Below are 26,395 nucleotides of genomic sequence, written 5' to 3'. Positions count from 1 at the left end.
CACACGTATACTCACATGTGCCCTGCTTTCCACAGACATGTCACAAACTTACACTCACCTGTGCCCTGCATCCCTCTCATGTGTCACACATATACACTCACCTGTGCCCTGCATTCCTCACACGTGTCACACATATACACTCACCTGTGCCCTGCTTCCCTTAAGACATATAACACACGTATACTCACATGTGCCCTGCTTTCCACAGACATGTCACAAACTTACACTCACCTGTGCCCTGCATCCCTCTCATGTGTCACACATATACACTCACCTGTGCCCTGCTTCCCTTAGACATATAACACACGTATACTCACATGTGCCCTGCTTTCCACAGACATGTCACAAACTTACACTCACCTGTGCCCTGCATCCCTCTCATGTGTCACACATATACACTCACCTGTGCCCTGCATTCCTCACACGTGTCACACATATACACTCACCTGTGCCCTGCTTCCCTTAAGACATATAACACACGTATACTCACATGTGCCCTGCTTCCCTCAGACATGTCATACTTGTACACTCACCTATTCCCTCCTTCCCACAGACATGTCACACACTTACACTCACCTGTGCCCTGCATCCCTCTCATGTGTCACACACACACACCTACCTGTACTTATATTGTCACATATTTCCTGCTCTGCAGCATCTGGCATATTTCTTTGCCACTGATCTTCTGTTTGTTCCGTGTTACATGAAATCTTAGCATCATTTTCACCTGAAGAAAAAAAAAGGAGAAATAAATAAATCACTTTTTACAATTTCTGTTGTCTCTTTTTAAAAAAAATAGTTTAAAACAAAATGTGAAAAATTGTGTAATTTAAGCTAAATACACCTGAGCCTACAACACTAGCAGTCACATCAGTAAGAACATTCTATGTAATGACATCAGCACAACAGTAAATACAACCGGTGTCATGCAGTAAAGTGAGTAAATTAGTATCAGTTATATTATATTATGTATTGCTGCAAATACAGCCCCAATTGTAACCAATTTACTTCTATTATCAAATTTGCTTCATTATCTTTTAATCCTTTGCTGAAGGATCAGCATTGCACTGCTGGCAGCTAGATGAACACAACTAGTTAGCCAATCACAACAGACAAATGTGTGCAGACTCACACTAGTGTAGGATATGTGTTTATTCCTTTTCAACAAGGGATACCAAGAGAACAAAGCACATTAGTAAATAGAAGTGAATTTAAGAAATGAATTTAAAAGTGTCTTAAAACGTTATGCTCTATCTGAATCACGCAAGTTTAATTTTGTCTTTCCTATCCCTTTAACTGCTGAGCCATTTCATACCCTTGTGCTGAAGCGGTTTTCAGTCTTTTGCTATAATTGTATTTACATAAGTTAGATCACAATCGCCACAAATAACAGGTGAGTTTTCATCTATGTTTTATTGGGTGGGAGTAGTAGAACTAAAAGTGAGACACATCACACACATACACTTACCTGTGCCCTGTCTCGCAGATACATGTCACACACGTAGGTACCCTTATAATAGACACTGAAGAATTAAAGTAAAATCAGCCAATAGGATGTAAGCAGCTTTCATTCTATTGGCTGATCTGAATTTGCCAGCCAATAGGAATGCAAGAGTACCCCCATATAAAAGGGGTACTTTGCATTCAAGCTTCATTGTGCGGTGGGAGATTGCATGAAGAGAACCTCTGTGTCGCACGGATGAAGAGGATTGCAGAGGACATTGCAGCCGCCACCGGGATGAAGATACAAGATGGATAGCGGCATGGATGAAGATTAAAGAAGATAGCCCCGCAAAGGATGAAGATGGAGCCGCCGGGATTAAGAGGATTTGCTGTCGTTCAGCAATGGCGAGTAACAATTTTGGTGCTAAAATTAAAAAAGGGGGTAACTGGCGCTAATGGTTAAATTAGCTAGGATAACACTACCAAAATGGTGACTGTTATATTAATAGACGGCTGTCCGTTAGAGTAAAAAATAAAAATGTGGAAAAATGAACAAGTAATACGAGTATCTTAATATTATCCTTCTGTTAACTGAAAGAGAAAATATTTTGTGTTTCAATTCTTAATTGGATATAGTGACAGCGTGTTTTAGTAAACAGAAAATGTGATAAAGGTTTTTACCTATTTGACATCGTCAATACTAATGTGAGTTTAATACAAAAAATATTAAAATAGTGACGTGTATACGTTAGATGTGGTGGACAATTAAGGTCTATATGTATAGATAATAAATGACAGATTGTGTAGCAAAAATGAATCTCTATGGCAGTTACTGCATAAAATATTTATTCCTATAAAAAATCAATAAAACAACAATCGATATAATTAAAATATTATATTAGGGACGTCTCCCTTGCAATCAGTGGTATCTGTCGACAAGAAGTTTGCTCAGCAGCAGTTAACTGGGCATATTTGGTGGTATGTAATACAGTGTTACTGCATACGTGAAAGTCACAATTGTGCAAATCGTAAGGTACCTTACAGTTAGAGATGTTTTGAAGGCTGACAGACCGGGCGTGTGTTGATTCTGTCCTTGCACCGGGTCTCAGTATGGTGGTGTATTACGCGGCTTAAAGACAAAACAGCTCGCTGATGTGGTGATTGGTGGTTTGGGTCACACACCCCTTTTCTGATAGGTCGAATGTCTGGCGTTCCGTAAAAATATATCGGCCAATATATTAATATATGATGAATTCTTCCTTTTACTGCAATGGTGTTTGTTGAACTTAAGTCAGACAATTTGTGCCTGCTGTAGCCGTGTTTAGAGACGGTTGTAGTGGTAAACGTGGATACTCGCTATTTGCTGATCAGATCCCTGGTCCTTGCAGCGGCTTTATCTCCTAAATCAAAAAATTAGAGAGTCCACAGGAGGGGCTGGATCGCAGCTTTTGCGTGTATTTCAATCTTTGATGGGTTCCACATAAAAACAAGCTTTCTGGAGTAAATTCTACGCGTTTCACCCTGAGAGGGCTTTATCAAGATACTCCAGGTGTATATTTCAGACTTTTTAAAGGTGTTCTTTGGATTTCATTGGTTGCTTGCTTATTGATTCCTATTGGATCCGGTATACAACACCTCTTTTCCATAAAGGTGGACTATAGGTATTGCTTGTGCATATATAAGGTGGTATATAAACATTATCTCCTGTATTACTAAAAATTCTTAGCATATTTATATTTATACAGGGTATTTAAAGGGCTATATGGAAGTGATAGCGTTTGTTGTATCACTAATTTTGATACATACAATGTTCCTATATAAATAGAACTCAAACAAAAAACAGAACTTATTTTTATGAATAAGTACATAGACTCAAACATAGTCCCAAGGGGTCTGAGGTTAAAGAAAAAATGTAACTTTGAACTACAAACACAATTGGAAAAAGAATGGGAAGATACCTTAGAAAAAGCTTCCATGACACTAATGGGTATTATTAAAAAATCTAGAGAATTATCCCTTATAGATATTGAAAATAACATTTCAGGGATCAAAATCAAATTAGCAGATAAAAAAGAGAATATAGATTATAAAGACAGACAAAGAGACATAATTGACAAATTAGGCGAACTCAGAAAAGACCTGCTAAATACCAAATGGGGGAAATTGAAAAGAGACCAAAATGATTATTTAGAACAATCGGTAGAGCCCATTAACATAGATACACAACCAAGTACTTCCAACCAGTCAAATTTTAAAACTAATATAGAGAACAAACATGATAACCAACATAGAGATCAGCACTACCATAGAAATGGCCCCTACACACCTCAAAACAGTAGAGGAACTAGAAATGAACGTAACACGTAACAAGAAAGCTTGTTTTTATGTGGAACCCATCAAAGATTGAAATACACGCAAAAGCTGCGATCCAGCCCCTCCTGTGGACTCTCTAATTTTTTGATTTAGGAGATAAAGCCGCTGCAAGGACCAGGGATCTGATCAGCAAATAGCGAGTATCCACGTTTACCACTACAACCGTCTCTAAACACGGCTACAGCAGGCACAAATTGTCTGACTTAAGTTCAACAAACACCATTGCAGTAAAAGGAAGAATTCATCATATATTAATATATTGGCCGATATATTTTTACGGAACGCCAGACATTCGACCTATCAGAAAAGGGGTGTGTGACCCAAACCACCAATCACCACATCAGCGAGCTGTTTTGTCTTTAAGCCGCGTAATACACCACCATACTGAGACCCGGTGCAAGGACAGAATCAACACACGCCCGGTCTGTCAGCCTTCAAAACATCTCTAACTGTAAGGTACCTTACGATTTGCACAATTGTGACTTTCACGTATGCAGTAACACTGTATTACATACCACCAAATATGCCCAGTTAACTGCTGCTGAGCAAACTTCTTGTCGACAGATACCACTGATTGCAAGGGAGACGTCCCTAATATAATATTTTAATTATATCGATTGTTGTTTTATTGATTTTTTATAGGAATAAATATTTTATGCAGTAACTGCCATAGAGATTCATTTTTGCTACACAATCTGTCATTTATTATCTATACATATAGACCTTAATTGTCCACCACATCTAACGTATACACGTCACTATTTTAATATTTTTTGTATTAAACTCACATTAGTATTGACGATGTCAAATAGGTAAAAACCTTTATCACATTTTCTGTTTACTAAAACACGCTGTCACTATATCCAATTAAGAATTGAAACACAAAATATTTTCTCTTTCAGTTAACAGAAGGATAATATTAAGATACTCGTATTACTTGTTCATTTTTCCACATTTTTATTTTTTACTCTAACGGACAGCCGTCTATTAATATAACAGTCACCATTTTGGTAGTGTTATCCTAGCTAATTTAACCATTAGCGCCAGTTACCCCCTTTTTTAATTTTAGCACCTACACTTTTTTAAACTACTGAGGAGGAGTAGTCTATCTTTTAACCAGGCATTTAGGATAACAGTTAGCGCCAACACTCAATTCTATACACTTGAGTAACAATTTTGGGGTTAGGGCTTTTTATTTTTAAAGGGCTGAAAAAGAGCTGAATGCCCTTTTAAGGGCAATGCCCATCTAAATGCCCTTTTTGGGGCAATGGGTAGTTTAGTTTATTTTAGTTAGGTGTTTTTAATTTTGGGGGGTTGTAATATTAGGGGGTAATTTGTTAATTTTTTTGGCAAAAGAGCTGTTAACTTTAGGGCAATGCCCTACAAAAGGCCTTTTTTAAGGACTATTGGTAGTATATTTCTAGATTGGGGGGGTTATTTTGAGGGGGGTTTAAACAGGGGTATTAGAATAGGAATAACTTTTTTTATTTTGGATAATTTTGTAATTTTAGTGTTTTTTTGTAATGTTAGTTTTTTTTCTTTACTGTAATGTTAGTTTTTTTTTTTAGTAATTTAGTTTTTTTTTATTAATTTTGAAGGTAGTTAGTATATTTTTAATTTAAAGTGTATTTGAATTGGGGTTAAGTTAGGGGTGTTAGGTTAGGGGGCTTGGTTATTAGTTTAATAATTTGCATTGTGGGGGGTTGGCGGTTTAGGTGTTAATAATATAATTAGGTTTTGTGATGTGGGGGGATGGCGGTTTAGGTGTTAATAGTTTTATTCGGTACTTTGCGTTGTGGGGAAATGGCGGTTTTGGGGTTAATAAGTTTATTAGCAAGTTTTTGTTGTGGGTGGATGGCGGATTAGGGGTAATTAGGTTTATTAGGTACTTTGCGTTGTGGGGGGATGGCGGTTTAGGGGTTGATATGTTTATTTAGTAGTTGCGATGTGGGGGGATGGTTTTTTAGGGGTTAATATGTTTATTTAGTAGTTGAGATGTGGGGGATGATGGTTTAGGGTTAATAACTTTTATTAGTGATTACGATGTGGGGGGATGGTGGTTTAGAGGTTTTGATGTGTAGGTTTTTTAATAAATTTTGGTTTTCAATTTTTACGTTTATTTTATAGTTATGCGTGCCATATACTGGAGTAAGTTACTGGTGACGCTAGAAATGTGCAGTTGCGCACCTTTCTGAACCTCGCTAGTGTTTCCGACTTACGCCAGTATATCATCTGGCGGCGCGTCTTATGTGATTCCCCCGATGTGCAAGGTGAATTTATGGGCGACGTGGGTTTCAGCAGTTGCGCTGAAAAATACGCCACATATGTAATCTCGCCCGGTATGTTTATGAACCAAATAGATTTTATCATTGCAACCCGTCTGTACTGAGGCTCATCATTTTAAAAGGGTGAAATAATGTCAGAAAAAGAACAACACCCCTGAAGTTTGCTTGTTGCAAAGGAAATGGGTATATCAAAGGTCAAAACAGTGACAGCTTCTAAATTGCCGAATACCAGCTGAGACGAACGGTTACACAAGCCGCCGACATTTGGTTACAAAGAATGCTGCTATGAGAGAGCAGCTGAGGCGGTGAACTTTACAAACAGAGATCTAAGACGGGATTTCAAGTTTTAATCAGCTTCTGGTGAATAACGGACAATTGCTGCCAGTTATATGAAGAGCGTTTTAAACACTACAATCTTGTAAGTGTGAATTTTTAACTTTATGCGCACAAATAAATTGTTTTAAAGCTACCTTGAATCGGTGGGCGCTGTGTGTTTGCTGTTTTTTTCAGTTACTTCCTTCTACCGGGACCAGGACATCCGGACCACACACCGAGCAGCAATCGGCCAAAGGACAGAAAGGATTTTCGTTCAATTTAAACTAAGAATCATCAGTCTTTGGAACTTTTATCTATTAGGATTTGGACCTTATGGGGCCTAGTTATCAAGCCGTCAACCTCAAATACGCTGCGTATTCCGCAGCGTATTTGTGGCGAGGCTGATACGCCTTAGTTATCAAAGGCTCGAGACCGGCAAAAGTAGAATTTTGTGACGTAAGCTTCGATCCGCCGGACTCAGTCCGACACAGATCGATTCTTACGTCACTCCAGATGTTCCGCACACAAGTGCGGCACATTCTCACTACTTTTGCTAGCTATCGAAAAACTAGCAGGTACGCTCGGCACTTTTACGGCCCAGCGTACCTGGTTTTCAAAGCGCCAGCCTGGAGGCGGCGGATCCCATAGGAATCAATGGGAGTCTGACCATAGCGAAAGTACAAGTTCGCTGCTGACAGACATCCCATTGATTTCTATGGGAGCTGTCTACACCTAACACCCTAACATGTACCCCGAGTCTAAACACCACTAATCTGACCCCCCCTACACCGCCGCAACTAAATAAAGTTATTACCCCCTAAACCGCCGCTCCCGGAGCCCACCGCAAGCTACTCTATACATATTAACCCCTAAACCGCTGCTCCCGGAGCCCACCGCAACTATAATAAATGTATTAACCCCTAAACCGCCGCTCCCTGAACCCGCCGCAACCTATATTAAATGTATTAACCCCTATCCTGCCCCCCCTACACCGTCGCCACCTATAATAAATTTATTAACCCCTATCCTGCCCCCCACTACGCCGCCGCCACTGTAATAAAATTATTAACCCCTAAACCTAACCCTAACCCTAACGCCCCCTAACTTAAATATTAATTAAATAAATCTAAATAAATTAACTCTTATTAACTAAATGAATCCTATTTAAAACTAAATACTTACCTTTAAAATAAACCCTAATATAGCTACAATATAAATAATAATTATATTCTAGCTATCTTAGGATTTATTTTTATTTTACAGGTACCTTTCAATTTATTTTAACCATGTACAATAACTATTAAATAGTTATTAACTATTTAATAGCTTACCTAGCTAAAATAAAGAGAAATGTACCTGTGAAATAAATCCTAACCTAAGTTACAATTACACCTAACACTACACTATACTTTAATAAATTATTCCTATTTAAAAATAAATACTTACCTGTAAAATAAACCCTAAGATAGCTACAATGTAATTAATAATTATATTATAGCTATCTTAGGATTTATATTTATTTTACAGGTAACTTTGTATTTATTTTAGCTAGTTAGAATAGTTATTAAATAGTTATTAACTATTTAATAACTACCTAGCTAAAAGAAATACAAAATTACCTGTAAAATAAATCCTAACCTAAGTTCAATTAAACCTAATACTACACTATCATTAAATTAACTAAATAAACTACCTACAAAGAACTACAATGAAATACAATTACATAAACTAACTAAAGTACAAAAAATAAAAAAAGCTAAGTTACAAAAAATAAAAAATTAAGTTACAAACATGTTAAAAATATTACAACAATTTTAAGCTACTTACACCTAATCTAAGCCCCCTAATAAAATAACAAACCCCCCCAAAATAAAAAAAAATCCCTACCCTATTCTAAATTACATAAATTTCAAAGCTCTTTTACCTTACCAGCCCTTAAAAGGGCCATTTGTGGGGGCATGCCCCAAAAAGTTCAGCTCTTTTGCCTGTAAAATAAAAATACAACCCCCCCCCCCCCAACATTAAAACCCACCACCCACATACCCCTAATCTAACCCAAACCCCCCTTACAAAAACCTAACACTAATCCCCTGAAGATCATCCTACCTTGAGTCGTCTTCACTCAGCCGAGCCACCGATGGAACTGAAGAGGACATCCGGAGCGGAAGAAGTTAATCCTCCAAGCGGCGCTGAAGAAATCTTCCATCCGATGAAGTCATCATCCAGGCGGCGCTGAAGAAGTCTTCGATCCGGCCGATGTCATCTTCAAAGAGGCGCTGAAGAGGTCTTCTATCCGGGCGAAGTCATCTTCCAAGCCGGGTCTTGAATCTTCCTTCCGCCGACGCGGAACCACCTTCTTCACCGACGGACTACGACGAATGACGGCTCCTTTAAGGGACGTCATCCAAGATGGCGTCCCCTCAATTCCGATTGGCTGATAGGATTCTATCAGCCAATCGGAATTAAGGTAGGAAAATCTGATTGGCTGATGGAATCAGCCAATCAGATTCAAGTTCAATCCGATTGGCTGATCCAATCAGCCAATCAGATTGAGCTCGCATTCTATTGGCTGATCGGAACAGCCAATAGAATGCGAGCTCAATCTGATTGGCTGATTCCATCAGCCAATCAGATTTTCCTACCTTAATTCCGATTGGCTGATAGAATCCTATCAGCCAATCGGAATTGAGGGGACGCCATCTTGGATGACGTCCCTTAAAGGAGCCGTCATTCGTCGTAGTCCGTCGGTGAAGAAGGTGGTTCCGCGTCGGCGGAAGGAAGATTCAAGACCCGGCTTGGAAGATGACTTCGCCCGGATAGAAGACCTCTTCAGCGCCTCTTTGAAGATGACATCGGCCGGATCGAAGACTTCTTCAGCGCCGCCTGGATGATGACTTCATCGGATGGAAGATTTCTTCAGCGCCGCTTGGAGGATTAACTTCTTCCGCTCCGGATGTCCTCTTCAGTTCCATCGGTGGCTCAGCTGAGTGAAGACGACTCAAGGTAGGATGATCTTCAGGGGATTAGTGTTAGGTTTTTGTAAGGGGGGTTTGGGTTAGATTAGGGGTATGTGGGTGGTGGGTTTTAATGTTGGGGGGGGGGTTGTATTTTTATTTTACAGGCAAAAGAGCTGAACTTTTTGGGGCATGCCCCCACAAATGGCCCTTTTAAGGGCTGGTAAGGTAAAAGAGCTTTGAAATTTATATAATTTAGAATAGGGTAGGGATTTTTTTTATTTTGGGGGGGTTTGTTATTTTATTAGGGGGCTTAGATTAGGTGTAAGTAGCTTAAAATTGTTGTAATATTTTTAACATGTTTGTAACTTAATTTTTTATTTTTTGTAACTTAGCTTTTTTTATTTTTTGTACTTTAGTTAGTTTATGTAATTGTATTTCATTGTAGTTCTTTGTAGGTAGTTTATTTAGTTAATTTAATGATAGTGTAGTATTAGGTTTAATTGTAACTTAAGTTAGGATTTATTTTACAGGTAATTTTGTATTTCTTTTAGCTAGGTAGTTATTAAATAGTTAATAACTATTTAATAACTATTCTAACTAGCTAAAATAAATACAAAGTTACCTGTAAAATAAATATAAATCCTAAGATAGCTATAATATAATTATTAATTACATTGTAGCTATCTTAGGGTTTATTTTACAGGTAAGTATTTATTTTTAAATAGGAATAATTTATTAAAGTATAGTGTAGTGTTAGGTGTAATTGTAACTTAGGTTAGGATTTATTTCACAGGTACATTTCTCTTTATTTTAGCTAGGTAAGCTATTAAATAGTTAATAACTATTTAATAGTTATTGTACATGGTTAAAATAAATTGAAAGGTACCTGTAAAATAAAAATAAATCCTAAGATAGCTAGAATATAATTATTATTTATATTGTAGCTATATTAGGGTTTATTTTAAAGGTAAGTATTTAGTTTTAAATAGGATTCATTTAGTTAATAAGAGTTAATTTATTTAGATTTATTTAATTAATATTTAAGTTAGGGGGGCGTTATGGTTAGGGTTAGACTTAGGTTTAGGGGTTAATCATTTTATTACAGTGGCGGCGGCGTAGTGGGGGGCAGGATAGGGGTTAATAAATTTATTATAGGTTGCGGCGGGTTCATGGAGCGGCGGTTTAGGGGTTAAACTATTTATTTAGTTGCGGAGAGGTGCGGGATCAGCAGGATAGGGGTTAATAATTTTATAATAGAGGGCGACGGTATAGGGGGGGCAGGATAGGGGTTACTAGGTATAATGTAGGTGGCAGCGGTGTCCGGGAGCGGCGGGTTAGGGGTTAATACATTTATAAGAGTTGCGGCGGGGTCTAGGAGCGGCGGTTTAGGGGGTAGTAACTTTATTTAGTTGCAGGAGGTTCCGGGGGCGCCGGTATAGGGGGTAGAACAGTGCAGTTTAGTGTGAGTGCTTAGTGACAGGCTAGCAATAAAGCTGGGAAAAAGCCGAAGGGCAGCGAGATCGGATGAGTGATAACTGTCACAGTCCGCTGCTCATCGCCCCACGGCTTTTTGACAGCTTTATTTGATAACTTAGGCGTATTTTTTCAGGTCCGCGGCGGCGAAGGTAGGCGAGCTTAGGCGGACGTATTGGGCCGGCGAAGCCAGAAAAGTAGACGGCTTGATAACTAGCCCCCTCTATATGTACATTTGGTAACTAATTATTTTATGGTTCTTACTGCTATTATTATTTGTATGGTTTTAGAAGTGATGATTTAGAGTTTTTTTAAAATGAAGATTATTAAGTGCCACTGTTTTCCCATCAATTCATTACAGTGGAGTATTATTAATAATAATTCATTATAGTTGAGTATTTTTAGGAGAGTTTTTATAATTCTTTTAAAATTGTTCTTGCTATCAAATACCGGAATATTTATTTGTATCCAGGGAGCGCTGAGATTTATTTTGTAATGACGCTAGAAATGTGCAGTTGCGCACCTTTCTGAACCTCGCTCGCGGTTTAGGGGTTAATATGTTTATTTAGTAGTTGAGATGTGGGGGATGATGGTTTAGGGTTAATAACTTTTATTAGTGATTACGATGTGGGGGGATGGTGGTTTAGAGGTTTTGATGTGTAGGTTTTTAAATAAATTTTGGTTTTCAATTTTTACGTTTATTTTATAGTTATGCGTGCCATATACTGGAGTAAGTTACTGGTGACGCTAGAAATGTGCAGTTGCGCACCTTTCTGAACCTCGCTAGTGTTTCCGACTTACGCCAGTATATCATCTGGCGGCGCGTCTTATGTGATTCCCCCGATGTGCGAGGTGAATTTATGGGTGACGTGGGTTTCAGCAGTTGTGCTGAAAAATACGCCACATATGTAATCTCGCCCGGTACGTTTATGAACCAAATAGATTTTATCATTGCAACCCGTCTGTACTGAGGCTCATCATTTTTAAAGGGTGAAATAATATCAGAATATCCTGTACAAGTTCTCTTTGTGTTCCTGTGTCTAGATTTTCATCACTGTGACCTGTTAGTTCTAACAGAGAATAAAATGTGTTTCTTTTTGCTAATCATGAAACAATTTACAATGTATTCTATTTGATTTTTTTAAAGATGATCTGTTGCTGGATAAATCTACATTTTTCTATCAGCCAATGCGCATTACAACCTAAGAATGTGACATACATTTCCTGCTAGTCTGTTGCTTAAAGTGATGGTAAAGTCTCCCCTTTATAAAATCAGATGCGGAATGTTAGTGATATTTTATGATAAAATAGTTTTTATTGAAATAACATCATTAAACACAATATCGGTCTTGTACAGTTGATTACATTATCTGCTTATCAGGCATACAAACTCAGTATTTTCTAAATTTAACAACTTGAAGATTACCTTTTTTCATATGGAGTTACAGCATACAATCAAGTCTCAAAGTCAGTAAGGCATACCTGATATATTTCTCATGAAAGACACCAATCACTTATATGGATTTCTATTACAAAAAAAAAAAAAAAAAAAAAAAAAAGGCTAACTAAACATAACTTTTGGTCACTGGAATGAACTCTCAGTGTGTCATACCCCTGAATATAATATAACAGTCATAAAGAAATTTTCGCAATTATGTCCTCTCAGAACTCCTTCCTTCTTCCTATTCCTATCGTATTTTTTTCCCCTTTTTTTTCTCTTCCCCTTCCTTCTTTTTTCCCCCCCTTTTTTTTGCCTCTCTCAGGTTAGATGAAGATAAACATATTAGGGCGGGTGCATCATCCAGTAGAACCAGATCTTGTGGAAGTTTCCCACCGTATCTAGTATTGTTGCTGCCATTTCGTGTAAAGAATATGTTTGTTTAAATCTTTCTAGTATCTCGCACCATGTCGGTACTCCCTCTTTCCAGTGTCTGGCTATTCCTACCCTTGTGACTGTGCAAAGTATTTTAATGAAGGTATTAATATGCCTATTAAAGTTTGGAAGTGGAGCGTTTAATAACCCCTGGGATATGGTCAGTGATATCTGCTCATCCAAAAGGGTACTGAGAAATACCGATAGCTTAGTCCAGATGTGGGTCACACCAGGGCACTCCCACCACATATGTATGTATGTGCCAGCCGTCTCACATCCCCGGTAACAATTTCTGCTTCTCCTCTCCGCGTAGTGTGATGTTTTAATTGGAGTCAAATACCACCTAAAAATGGTCTTGAGGCTATTTTCTCTTAAATCGGCACTAATTAATCCCTTACAGGAGGAATAAAACAATTCCTGCCATTCGTTTATTTCTAGTGTTGAATGTGTGTCTGTTTCCCAATTGAGCATGACCGCTGATTTGTTTTCATTATTTAAGTTTTGTATCGCTAGATATAGCAGTGAGATGGATTTCTTAGGTCTGATGGTGGTGCAGCATAATCTCTCCAATGTAGTGCTAATCTGCTTGTGCATGTGTGGTATAAATCTATTCAGTGCGGATGTAATCTGTAAATATAAATACCAATGTAGGGGGATGGGCAACAACTTATCTCTTAGCTGATTGAAGGTTAGTGGTTTATTATGCGCTAACAGGTCCCCTACCCGGTATAGACCCTTGTTTTCCCATTTGTCTAATTGTCTTCGGTAGTCATGTGGAATAAGATATTTAAGTGGCATCTTAGAGGAAAAGCCTGGCATCAGTTTCTTATTATTTGTTAGTGTTGTCCAATGGTCAATTGAAAATACAGTGGTTTGGGAGTATTTGTTAACTTTACTTTGGGGTCGTAATCTATCCCAAACCAAATCTCCCGGAGAGTCCAATTCACCTATCTCCTTCTCTAGGTCCATCCACACCAAATGCTTTATTGAGGATCCCATCAGCGCTGTTTGGGCCAACCTAGATGCGTCATAATAGTTAAGTAAATCAGGGACCCCTACTCCTCCTAATTGCCTATGTCTAGTTAGTGTTTTATAAGGAAGTCTCGACTGCTTCTTGCCATTTACAAAGCAGATAACATCTGCTTGTAGGGTTTTTAAGTCTTTTTTCGGGACTAGTATGGGCAAGGTCCGAAACAAATAGAGGATTCTTGGCAGGAGATTCATCTTTATTGCAGATATTCTGCCATACCAAGAAAAATTAAGAAGCTTCCATTTAGCAATATCTCTACGTAATTCTCTATACATAGGGAGATAGTTTGTATTATATAAATCACTGTAGTGAACTGTTAACTTAATTCCTAGGTATTTAATATATGATTTAGCCCATGAGAATGAGAAGTTCAGTTCGATTAGTTTTTTTGTGTGGGCTGGTAAAGATATTGCTAACGCCTCACTTTTGTCCATATTGATCTTATATCCTGACACTATAGAAAACCTCTGTAGAATATCATAGAGGCCCGCTAAAGATGTAAGGGGCCTGGTCAGCGTCAGCAGAACATCATCTGCAAAGAGGGTGATTTTATAATCAATGTCTTTGATTTTAAGTCCTGTTATATCGGGGGAGCGTCTTATATTGGCCGCCAGCGGTTCCATGCATAGGGCGAATAGCAACGGAGACAGCGGGCATCCCTGCCTTGTGCCATTTCTAATGTAAATAGGCCCAGAGTGATGTCCCATGGCTCCTACCGTGGCCGTGGGGTTAGAGTATATACTTCTCAAGGCTTCTACAAAGGGGCCTCCAAACCCCATTCTTTCCAGAACTGTAAACATATATGTCCAGTCAACTCTGTCAAACGCCTTCTCCGCGTCCAAAGACAGGACCAGAGAAGGCGTTTTAGTGTGGTCTAGGTGATTTATTGCTGTGATTATGCGCCGAACATTGTCCGGTGCTTCTCTACCCATAACAAACCCCACCTGGTCTGGGTGTACTATGCCTGGGAGGACATATTTTAATCTGTTTGCCAAGATCTTAGTGAAAATTTTCAAGTCCTGGTTTATAAGGGATATGGGTCTATAGCTGGCGCACCATTTCGAGTTTTTCCCTGGTTTAGGTATTACAACTATTTTAGCTCTTAGGAGATCACACGGAATCTCGTAACCTTGCATAATATAATTTGAGAATTTAACTAAATGTGGAGCTAATGAGGATTTAAATAGTTTATAATATTCCCCGGGCAAGCCATCCGGGCCCGGGGCCTTCCCTGGCTTCAGATCTTTGATAGCCTGTTGTACTTCATTTATAGTGATTTCTCGATTAAGGTTATCTCTTTCTGTCTCTGAAATGGAAGGTAGCTGAGCTTCATCTAATAATTTAGTGAGCAGGGTTTCAGTATATGGGGAATGGCTGACATGAGTTCCCTCGTATAGCGAACTATAGTATTGGGCAAAGCAATCGACAATTTCCTGCGGGTGGGATGTAATGGTACCATCTTGTTTTTGAATTTGGGGTATCGTAGCTAACTTAGTTCTCTCGCGGATTCTGTTCGCCATATATCTGTCGGGCTTATTAGTATAAATATAGTAATTTGTCTTGAGTCGAAATGCTGCTTTTACTGCCTGATCATTCAGAATTGCCGCCAGTTTCGTGCGTTTGTCTTTGAGTTGTGTCAATACACTTCTAGATTGTGTGAGTTTGTGTTGTCTCACTAGTGTGTCTATCTCTTTTTGGAGAGTCAGTCGTTGTGTGTTTATTTTGCGGAGTAAGATAGATTTTTCTTTAATGAGTAGTCCCCTCAAGTAAGTCTTATGAGCTGCCCATATTGAAATAGGATTATCTGTAGATCCCATGTTAATGTCCCAATACTCCAGCATATTTTGTGTAACTGTGTTATGGACCATAGGATCTTTTAAACAGATTGGATCGTATGTCCAAACTCTCTTCCTATTTGGTACCTGAATACTGCCCATTTTGAGTTGTACTATAGAGTGGTCCGACCACACACAAGAGTGAATGGACGAAGTCACTAATACAGGTTGTAAAAACTGACTGACAAAAACATAATCTAATTTTGTATATGTTTTATGTGCTGCTGAGAAAAAGGTAGTGTCATCTGTGTGACCATATAAAGCTGTCCAGGAGTCTATTAGAGTGAGTGTGCTTAGATGGTCTTGAATCAGTTTGGACATCTTGCATTGCTTGTTCTGTTTATTAGTGAGTGTAGAGTGAGATCTTCTAGATTGCAGCGCAAGATCTACATTAAAATCGCCCGCAAGAATCGTCCTAGTCTGAGACCATTCTGTCAGGAGATGTGTGATTTGTCTAATGAAAGTGTCTTGTTTATCATTAGGGGCATATATATTGCATAGGGTAATATCAGTGCCCTGAATCTGACCCCTCACAATTAGAAATCTACCTTCCTTGTCATCAATTGTTTCCCTATGTACAAAGGGCAACGAAGAATGTATAAGTATAGACACCCCGCGTTTTTTTGCATCTGATGTGGAGTGAAAATGTTGTTGGAAAGCTTTGGACCAATATTTAGGTATCTGGGACTTCATAAAGTGAGTTTCCTGGAGGAAAATTACATTTGCCTGTAAGGATTTATACTGTGTCATTGCTGTCCTACGTTTGATATCTGAATTCAGACCCCTAACATTGTGGGATATTAAGTTAATGGTCCATGTATCCATCTTCTATGCTGTATGTGTGGTCTCTAACATAACCATTGCTTCTTAAGTGTGCTTTGAAATAAGGATCTGAAACTATATCATAAGCAATCAGGTAGAAACATGTCAGATAGTCATTCACATTGCAATTTACCTTAAATCTCCTTCTCAGTATTCTTGACACCTTGTAAGATTCTAGGTGAACATACCCAGCATGTGACCAGTTGAATTTAATAACTGTATAGTATGAGCAATCCCATACTGAACTGAGAACATTAACTAAAAAACAAAAAATAGAACAATAAAACATAAAAACAGTAACGTGTAAATTGTACATAACATCTAATAACACTCGATGATTACACATCTAGGCGGATGTGCATTGTAAAGCTAGATATGTTGCTGAGAGCAGTCTTAGTATGATAGAGTTCAGATTAAGTTTAGGCAACCTTCAATTAATTGGCAGCCCTAAAGGCAGTCGTGGTTGGTGCAAAGCGTACCTGTTTTACCCCCTAAAGCTAATGGCCATAGAGGAGAAATAAACACAAACCCCCTTCCTCCTCCCCAGCCTATATATGCATTTCACATAGGTGTACTCATCTGCAAACTGTCCTCAGCATCAGGAGTCCATTCTTGTGAAGGTCCTCTAGGATTGCTGCAATTCAGTTCAGTTTTTCCTTTAGTTAAGTTCCTGATATGGTGCTGTAAACTGATTCTAGCATTAGGTGTCCATTCTTGTGAGGGTCCTCCAGGATTGTTGCAACTTAGTTCAGTTGTTCCTAAAGTTGAGTTCCTAATATGATATTGTAAGATTGATGGGACTTCAAGTTTTTTGCTTCTTCTTTGCTACCTTGGACCATCTATCCGTTGATTGTTGGGAGGGTTGATGTATCCCTTTGTTTTCCTGGGGTGAGGTAGGTATGTCTGGGCAGTTGAGTTTGAAGTATTTGCAAATTTCTGGGATCTCTGCCGGATCTTTAATTGAGATATTTTTCCCTTCGTGCTGAATATTGAGGGAGAATGGGAATCCCCATCTATAGGGTATCTGGTTTTTACGTAGTAGCTGTGTGAGAGGGCGCAGGGTACTGCGTCTTTGCAGTGTTCTTAAGCATAAGTCCTGAAAGAACTGGATAATTGAGCCTTTAAACTTAAAAGTAGGATTCTTCCTTGCTGCTGTCATTATCTCCTCCTTTTCTCGGAAACGTAGCATCTTTATTATTATATCTCTTGGTGGGTCTCCCTTTTTGGGTTTTGCTCGCAAGGCTCTATGTGCCCTCTCTATTTCATATTTGCCATCTTCCTTATTATCTGTAATAGCTTGAAATAGCTGCAGAAGGAAATCAGGTAGTTCCGATGGTGTGACGGATTCAGGAATTCCCTTTAGTCTTAAATTGCATCGGCGGCTTCTGTTTTCTAAATCCTCCATCTTGTCATGAATTTCAGCTATATCTTGTTGATGGGAGGTTATATTTTGGGATAGTGCACTTATCTCTTCCATTGTTGTCTCTTCTTTTTCTTCAAGCGATTCAACTCTGGCTCCTAGGTCTAGGATATCTTGTTTAATTTCTGCTAGACTAGCGGTAACCGTGGTCTGTAATGTATCCATCTTTTCCCACATTTTATCAAAGATCGTGTTGATATCTTGTTTAGATACAAGATTTTTAATATCTGCTTTTGTTGCTGGAGTCAGGTCTGTATTAGTAGTTTGGGAGTCTGTATCAGAATCCATGTCTTCCTCAAATGGTAAAGTGTCTGTCCCCAGACCTTTATCTCCTTTAGATGATTTAAAAAAGGGATGCTGTGATTTTACACTAGATCCTGCTTTATTCTGTTTTCTAACAGACATATTTGTCTCTTGCACCAACAAATATATTTTATACCAAAAATAAGGGAGGACTCTGGTTCTTGTTTGTAGTCAGATAAATCAGGCCAGGTATGCAGTGCTAAATATTGTATCTTAAGAGTCTGGTTATCGATACCCTACTATTTCATATGTTGAATTAACATCTAGCTGCATAGAAAAACAAGCATACATCAACATATGTGCTTCAGATAATTATGTGGTTTATGCTGAGCACCTTTATCCCAGCTTTGGATATATAGCGTGTTGCAGGCCTTCAACATCTACCTTTCATACACTTGATCCCCCATATATATCTTTGGAGTTTTATATTATCATCTGGCTCTTTCCCTGTGTAGAGAGTTAACTTTCATGTGCTTAATAGTTGCTTTCTGCTTTGGGGTATGTTTATAGTGCTAATTGCGCAGTTACATATTTCTTGTTATGCACCGGACACTGGGGCCCAGTCACTTTTTAATCTCCTTCCTTTAGCCCTTCACTCATTAAAGTTTTCTTGCAGGGGTTTCAAGATACCTAATTTTATGCCTCTGTGTGTTGCAGACTGGCTCATGATCGCTTTAACCAGTGTAATGTGCGATATGCCAGGAATCTTATTGGGGCTGTGTAATAATGGCGGCTCGCTGCGCTATTTAGTTTCTCCTCCTCTCATCTCCACCGTGCGCTGCTTAGTTTGCTGCAGAGGACTATTCAAAGTCGCTTACCAGAGCCGGGTCAGGTTGTGTTGCGGTATCGGAAGGATTTCATCTTTACCTCCGTTTGTTTTTTTCCATTGTCCTCTGTGACAGGCTCCCTCAATGGCGGGCTCGCTAAGTTGTTCACTGCGTGGGTAACCGGTCTGATGTCTTTGCTGCACAGGTTCTTTTCAGTGTAGTTCACCTTGGCTCTGCTTTGTCCCTCTAGTCTTAGGGAGATTATCTTCTATATCTTAGCTAGATTAGCTCATTATTTTCACAGTTGTAGCTTTTTATCTGTTTACAATGCACAGAGCTCAGTGATTAAGCAGCCATCACTGTGCTCCTTCAGACTCCGCCCCATGTTAGTGATATTTTAAATGGTTTAATACATCAGTTGTAATAAATTACTTTTTAGTACACATGTGAAGTTCAAATACCTTGTGCTCCGCCACCCAGTTCAAAATTCAATTTTTCGGTGAGCTAACGGCTTCAATTGTTCTCCAATCCATGCTCTAGCTACAACAAAAGTGACAAATGTGAAGAGCGCTGATTGGACAACAATTCAAACCATTAGCTCACAGAAAAATTGACTATTGAAATGGGCAGCGGAGCATTTTAATTTCATATCTATATTAAAAAGTAAGTTATATCACATCTTCATTGATGACTTAAACTCCATCTAAAATATCACTAACATTCCAGATCTGTTTTTATAAAGGGAGAGTTTACCATAGCTTTAAATAAATTTGTGCATATAAAAATATTCATATATAATTGCATTACTATCCCTGGCAAACTTTTTGCTTCTCACACCCTTGTAAAAAATGTTTTGATATTTATTGGGTATAAAACTTGTTTATAATCAGACAGCTCATTAGATTAACACACATCACAGATTGTAGATTTACACTCTTTCAGTTACTTCTGTAGTGTTTGTGCATTTCCTGAGTGAGATATTTATTACCACATAGCGTTACCTGAGCTCTCATTTCCTGGGATCTCCATAGTCCTTACTGCTTGGTGAGTCTCCATCATGACGTCCTTGTAAAGCTCCTTGTGTCCCTCTATATACTCCCACTCCTCCATAGAGAAATACACAGCAACATCATCACACTTTATAGGCACCTGAAACACACACAACTCATTCAGCAATAACACAGGGACTAGTTCTGTCACACACTTTTACTGACAGAGCCAGGATAATGTTATTGAGAATATGCAGAGACACAGACAGAAGTAAGGAAAATACTCAATGGGCCAGATGGGTAAGTAAAGCGTTACTGAGCCCTGGCACTAGTATAATGCCCCATTCCCCAGCAGTGTGCACCTCTAATCTATAACCTAGCACCTTTAATCAGTCGGTGAACACTGCTGCAATGGGGGGGGGGGGGGGGTGGATTTTTCCTGTAATTGTGCAGTTCTATAGAGCAAATTTTCCAACCAAACCCCAAGGGCCCGGAATGTGACCTTTAGAGTCAAATATATGCCACCATTAACCAGAACAAAATATTACAGTCTAGATTACAAGTCAAGAGAGACTTTGGTCAGCGTTTTAGTATTTCTCAATTTGGTATTAGAATTCACTGGTTAAAATATTTCTGAAAGACTTATTTGTTGTGGGCAATTTAGTTAGTGCATCACATGCTTATGAGATGTGCTAAATAGCGTGCTGGCAAAACTTACCATGATTTTACCAGCTGAATATTATGTGCCCAATGCATAGAATGATAAACTTTTAATATCGCTTTTTAAAATCTGTAAACTGTTACCGTGAGCAGTACCCACCGGCATTATAGGCTCCATAACCCCTCGGCAATAAACACATAAACTAACACACCCTCATAGCATTTAACCTCTAAATTGCCAGGCCCCGCTACAATAATTCCTCACAACCACTATACCCTCTAACAGCCATTTTTCAGGTGCTTGTAACTTTTCATTGCATAAACAAATTTCTTTGAAATGTGCCAGCTTTGTGGGCATCCTCAGTGATAAGAAATGCTAAAAACTTAAATACATAAATATTTGAATAATTTTGGTCTAATATAATAATATATTTTTGGATGTTTTGTTTTTCAGATTACCCTTGCTTTTTAAAGTATATAAACAAAGATACATATGTTTGGCCCTTAGTATGAAAAGGTTATATACCCCATGTACAGCGAGGACATGTCAGGCTGCAATCAGCATATTCTAATCATTTCATCATGTTATTATGTGTAAATAAACAAATACAGCCAGTGACAGGGACATGCAGCTGTTATTATGACATATTCCATCACCTCCCCTGTCAGCAGGTACATGATCTGCAGGGTGTGGGTCAGTATCCTCTCTGTTGTCGTCTTGTCCCTGGTCATGCCACTCGCTGTCAGTGAGTTAGTCACACGCTGCAAGAGTGAAACATAAAAACATCACTGACCCCTCTCACATCACTTGTGTATCCTGTTATCACATTCCCCATCTCATAATGGTCACAGTATATATCAGGAATTAATTGTTGCATTACAAAATATCTGTACCTACAGTAAATATTGTATATATGCACAGTATATATCAGGAATTAAGTGTTGCATTACAAAATATCTGAACACACAATAAATAATTTATAGATGCACAGTAAATATCAGGAATTAAGTGTTGCACTGCACAATATCTGCACACACAAATATTGTATATATAAGGAATTAAAGGGATATTAAACAGTATGAAACTGTAATATAAAATGTTTAATTATATGTAGCTAAAAAAGACTTTCCAATATACTTTCAATATTTATTTTGTTCCCTTTTCCTGTAAATTGACTAAGACATTTTTTGATTTCTAAATTTCACTGAGTTTCTATAAAGTATGGGAGCTGCCATGTTTGAGTTTAAGTTGCCCCTTATTTGTTTTCCTGCTGAAGAGAATTAGAGACAGATATAAAACAGGTAATAAAAGAAGTAATTTCACACAACTTTCAGTGTTTTTCACTGAATTTTTTTGCCAGCCGTGTGGTATTATGAAATAGCCAGGTGGCATTATGAAGTGGTGTGGGGGCAGTGTAATATTTTCTAATATTATATAATTTTCTTTAATTCATCAAAATTGAGATTTCACTTGTTTTCTTCTAAAACTTACCTTTTAATCCTGAGACGCTCCAGCGATTCCCCTGGCCGTCAGCAGCCTCTTCTTACGTCAGAAATGACAAATCCGGCTTCCTCCAATCACGGCTTTCCCCCAAGGGGATTATGGCCTGAGGCAACTCCGTGATTGGAGGAAGCCATATTCGTCATTTTGGACCCGCGAAGAGGGCTTGCGATGGGCAGAGGAAGCGCTGCAGCGGCTGTCAGGATTAAAAGGTAAAGTTTTTAATAAAACAAGTGAAATGTCAATTTTGATGAATTAAAGTGCCCTTGTTTTTAATAGGATTATTAAAAACAGGGCACTAATTCATCTAAATTGACCTTCACTTTAATATTGGCTAAAAAGGTTTTTAGCTTTATTTACACAAACAGAGATAAATAGAAAAATAGTTTAAACATGGTGGCGTCCATTACTTTATAGAAACTAAAGTAATTTATAGAAATTAAACCTTTAGACATATATTTTCAATATTTAAACTGATATAATTGTAAAGATAAATCTACATAGTATTCTAAGACTAATCTTTGCATTGAATACATCATAATGTCTACAGTTTAAAACATTAAAAGTCCTCAAAAATGTAAGAATGGAAAGCCGGAGCGCATAGGCGTCATGACACACTGTCTATCGGACCAAGGTGCACCTCTAATAGCAACTGGCTATTGATTGAGCTGGGGGTGAGTATCTGATATTATTTGACACCACAGTCTGTGGTTGGAGGTCTGTATATGATCAGGAGCTGCGGAACAAGGTTTGCTTTAAAAGGTCAAGTCAATCAGTACCTTCCTATATTGGTGGATAAAAACAAGTGGTTATTGGGAGACGTCCCAGGACTTTTGAACCGTAATCCACATTCAAAGCTTATGGACTGTAATTTTTGAGGACTTTTAATGTTATAAACTGTGACTCATTTTATGAATAGTGATGTTTTATTATTTTTTTGCTCAGAGTTTTGTATTAATAGTGAATTCTACATCAACATTGAACCCCAAATTAAAATAATATTTTTATGAATTATTTATCTACCGTGCACACATTATTATTATCAGTGACACATTTGACTCTGCTTTGTAGTGCCCTTCCTACACTGTTACGATTGTCATATTTCATATCTTTAGAAAGGAGATATTTTTGGAGAGGCAATAAGTCAGGAGTATAGCGCAACACTTATATTTTTACTGTTTAACATCCCTTGCAAAATATCTGTGAACACAATAACGTTCTTACATATGCACAGTATTTCTCAACAATTAAGAGCCGCATTGGAAAAGATCAGCATGCAAAATACATTTTATAAGCATTTAAATGGTCATTTTGTTTTTAACATTCACACTGATTTGTAGTGCAGGGGCAAAACCCTTAAGAAGCTTTTTAAATATATCCTTTGCCGTGGAAAATTAAAGGATTATAAACTTTTCACATTTTTGGTCTAAATAAAACACATATTCTAAATCACTTTTATGAAATAAAAATAGCCAACCTCAAACTCTTGCAAATCGAAGCGTCATTTACTTCTAAAACCATTTTTTTTTTTCCGGCTATAACGTCATGTAATCCAGGCCACAATTTTAGCACCTATGTGTATGTCAAAGTAAACCAATTGTTTTTGCTGCTTTTGCATCTCATTATATTACAAATTGGTACACAATCGCATGCGCAGAAAATATCGCTTGCGCATATTGTCCGACTGAAGCCGTAATTACCAGCACCTCATCGGGAATAACGCATGAGCATTTGCGATCGATGCGATCGTGTATCCAGGCTTTCTACGCTGAAAGCAAAACATATAATCCCTCCCGTCCTTATCTGTAGCGTTGAACGATGCATGTTTGAAGTGAATTCGATACATTGTAATGATGCTCGTTATAGCTAGGGTGATTCTGAAAGACTTACCTATCAATGCGCTGACAGATCTTATTATGTAAGATCGATAGAGCGTGTCTTCTTTGTCGGAGCCGGTCTGGAAAGGAGTGACGTTGTCGATGATGTTGCGCAATCTCGCGCATGCACTGTTCAAAATTCGTCCGCCATCTTCAAACTGCGGTTTGCACACAGGATTGGATAGCAGCAGCAGATACCCACGGAGTGGGTTCGGAAAAATATATTTATTACAAATAAGATTGCAGCGATCAGGTAGGGTAGTGCTAATGACATCCTATGTAAAAAAATGTTTAAAACAAATAAAATAAAATAAAAAAGCTATATTAAATTGAACTTACAGTGGTCCTTTAAGGAAAATATAACTAAGCTCCTGCACTTATCAAGCAATCACTGTCTAATATGTTGAAAGGTCAGTTTCTGGATCCTGCAAGATTTACGCTCCAGTATCTTTGCGTGCAGTTGAAAAAACAAAAAAACACAAACATTATATAGAGATAAATTACAGGATATCCAGGTAACGAGCACAATGAAATTACCAGGATGTGAGTAGACTATCCAGGTAGCGGATGTACGTGCAGGTATTATGTATATATGGCATATGTACACTTGCTTATGGCCATTCTATACAATAGCACTTCCACTTCTGCACAAATTACTACTTGTTTATACCATATAAATACCAGTGTATTCTTTATTAGCCTAAGCCTGACATCACTTCATAAGCAACCTAAGCTGCCTATTGCTGGTCTGTGTATGGGAATGATGGAACAAACTACAACAGGCTTTTTTAATTTCTACAAGAGAATATTCACATATATGAATTACATCTCTGAATAGAAACATATCTGCAATATACATGTATTGGCAAAAATGCTTCTATTAAAAATTATCACCGTTTTAGTGTTAACATTTTTCTTTGCACGTGCATGTGAAGCACAGCTAGATATTCTCAGTGAACCAGCACTAAATACGGAAACTGCTCAGATCATCAGTGGGGTTTGTATCATGCCAGCAATAAACAAATTGAGTCATTACTAGATGGTACAAACACCTTAGGCTCTCTGAGCAAGTGTTGTGTTGAAAATGCTGCTGCACGGTGCATACTTAAATACACTTTTAAAACAGCTATAACTTTTACTAGAAGCATTTTTACTTATGCATATATATTACAAAAATGCTTCTATTCAAAACTGAAATGTATCCATGGAAATTCCAATTTTGGCTGGAATGTCCCTTTAAACACAGGCTTCTTCTTTTCTTCTGAGCATCTGTCACTTCTTGTTGCTAAGCAACTAACGCACATATTCCCTGCAAGAGGTTACTGTGGTGTCGTTATGTTTTCTCACCTCTCCCGTCAGTAGGTAGAGAATCTCCAGGATGTGATTCAGGATCTGCTCATGCAGCTTCTTCTTCATCTTGTTCATGGTCAGTAATATTCTGTAACACTAAGACCTGCAGCAGTAGCACATACATGACAGAAATTACACATATAAGAATAATAGCCATACATACACTTATACACACACACTGACCTATGCATACATGTGTAGCCCACATATATCTATACAAACTCACATACACACTTCACATACATGTATGCATTAATACCACACACACCTCATAGTAAAGACTATTCCCTCTGCCCTACACACAGCCCCCTCTCCAATACATTATATACATAAATATATATCACTGTCTTTCTCTCTCAACCCTCCCCCTTCCAGTACCTTATATACATATATATAATATTATAGAGATGATTCCTCTGCCTCACACACAACTTATCACCAGTACCTTATATACAGATATATGCTATTATGGTTTCCTCTGCCTCAAACACACACAATCCTCTGCAGTAGCTTATATAGAGGCATTTACTATTTAGGAGACGTTCGTTGTGATGCACACATTTCCCCAGTGCTTTGTACACAGACACATCACCATTTAGAAAGTTACCTGCATGAAACCACGGTATTAAGTGCTGAGACAGCAGCAGTGTGTTCCGTATAACAACAACTATGACTACACTAGCGAAATAAGCGAATAGCGATCAAATCACAAAGACAGACACAGCTAGTGCTACAGGAAGCTGCATTAGAGATGCCTGCACAGCTACTTCCGGTAAATCTCTTTCCCGTGTGGTCACATCAGTCATGTGACTTGTGACATCACCGGTCCTTCTGCTGGATGGGAACTAGCTGCTACACATCGGGAAACACAAGGGGATTGGAGATATTGATTCAGCACCTACTTGCTACTTGTTTATGTATAGTGAGGTAAGTACACAATGCGCAGACTGTGTGTAAATGTGTCGTGTGTAATATGTGAATCTCATTGGTTTATATGACTAGCTTTGTAGTGTTATATACCTGTGTATAAGGTGCAGGAAGAGGTGGTGTGAGTGTGAGACAGATCTGTAGTGTTATATACCTGTGTATAAGGTGCTGCAGAGATGTGGTGTGAGTGTGAGA

The 26,395-nt window shown here is 38.2% G+C and overlaps 1 protein-coding gene across 2 annotated transcripts in view; it reads right to left on the bottom strand.

Annotated features, from left to right (window-relative positions):
- LOC128655625 (zinc finger protein 3-like) overlaps window positions 1-26,018 on the bottom strand; it is a 32,776-nt gene extending 6,758 nt beyond the window's left edge. The window contains exons 1-6 of one of the 2 annotated variants that reach the window (XM_053709214.1): window positions 25,881-26,018; window positions 25,271-25,376; window positions 23,937-24,081; window positions 21,203-21,307; window positions 19,898-20,045; window positions 620-727 (exon numbers count right to left, since the gene is read on the bottom strand). In XM_053709214.1, the coding sequence (XP_053565189.1) occupies window positions 620-727; window positions 19,898-20,045; window positions 21,203-21,277 (331 nt within the window). In that variant the 5' untranslated portion in view covers window positions 21,278-21,307; window positions 23,937-24,081; window positions 25,271-25,376; window positions 25,881-26,018. The remainder of the gene's footprint in view (window positions 1-619; window positions 728-19,897; window positions 20,046-21,202; window positions 21,308-23,936; window positions 24,082-25,270; window positions 25,377-25,880) is intronic. The other variant, XM_053709213.1, reaches the window with a different exon arrangement.
- Window positions 26,019-26,395: the final 377 nt, after the last annotated feature.

Source organism: Bombina bombina, chromosome 4 (genome assembly GCF_027579735.1).
Source record: "Bombina bombina isolate aBomBom1 chromosome 4, aBomBom1.pri, whole genome shotgun sequence".
NCBI classification, from domain to species: domain Eukaryota; kingdom Metazoa; phylum Chordata; class Amphibia; order Anura; family Bombinatoridae; genus Bombina; species Bombina bombina.
Note: the sequence above shows the minus strand (reverse complement) of the source record. Positions and strands in the feature narration are given on the sequence as shown.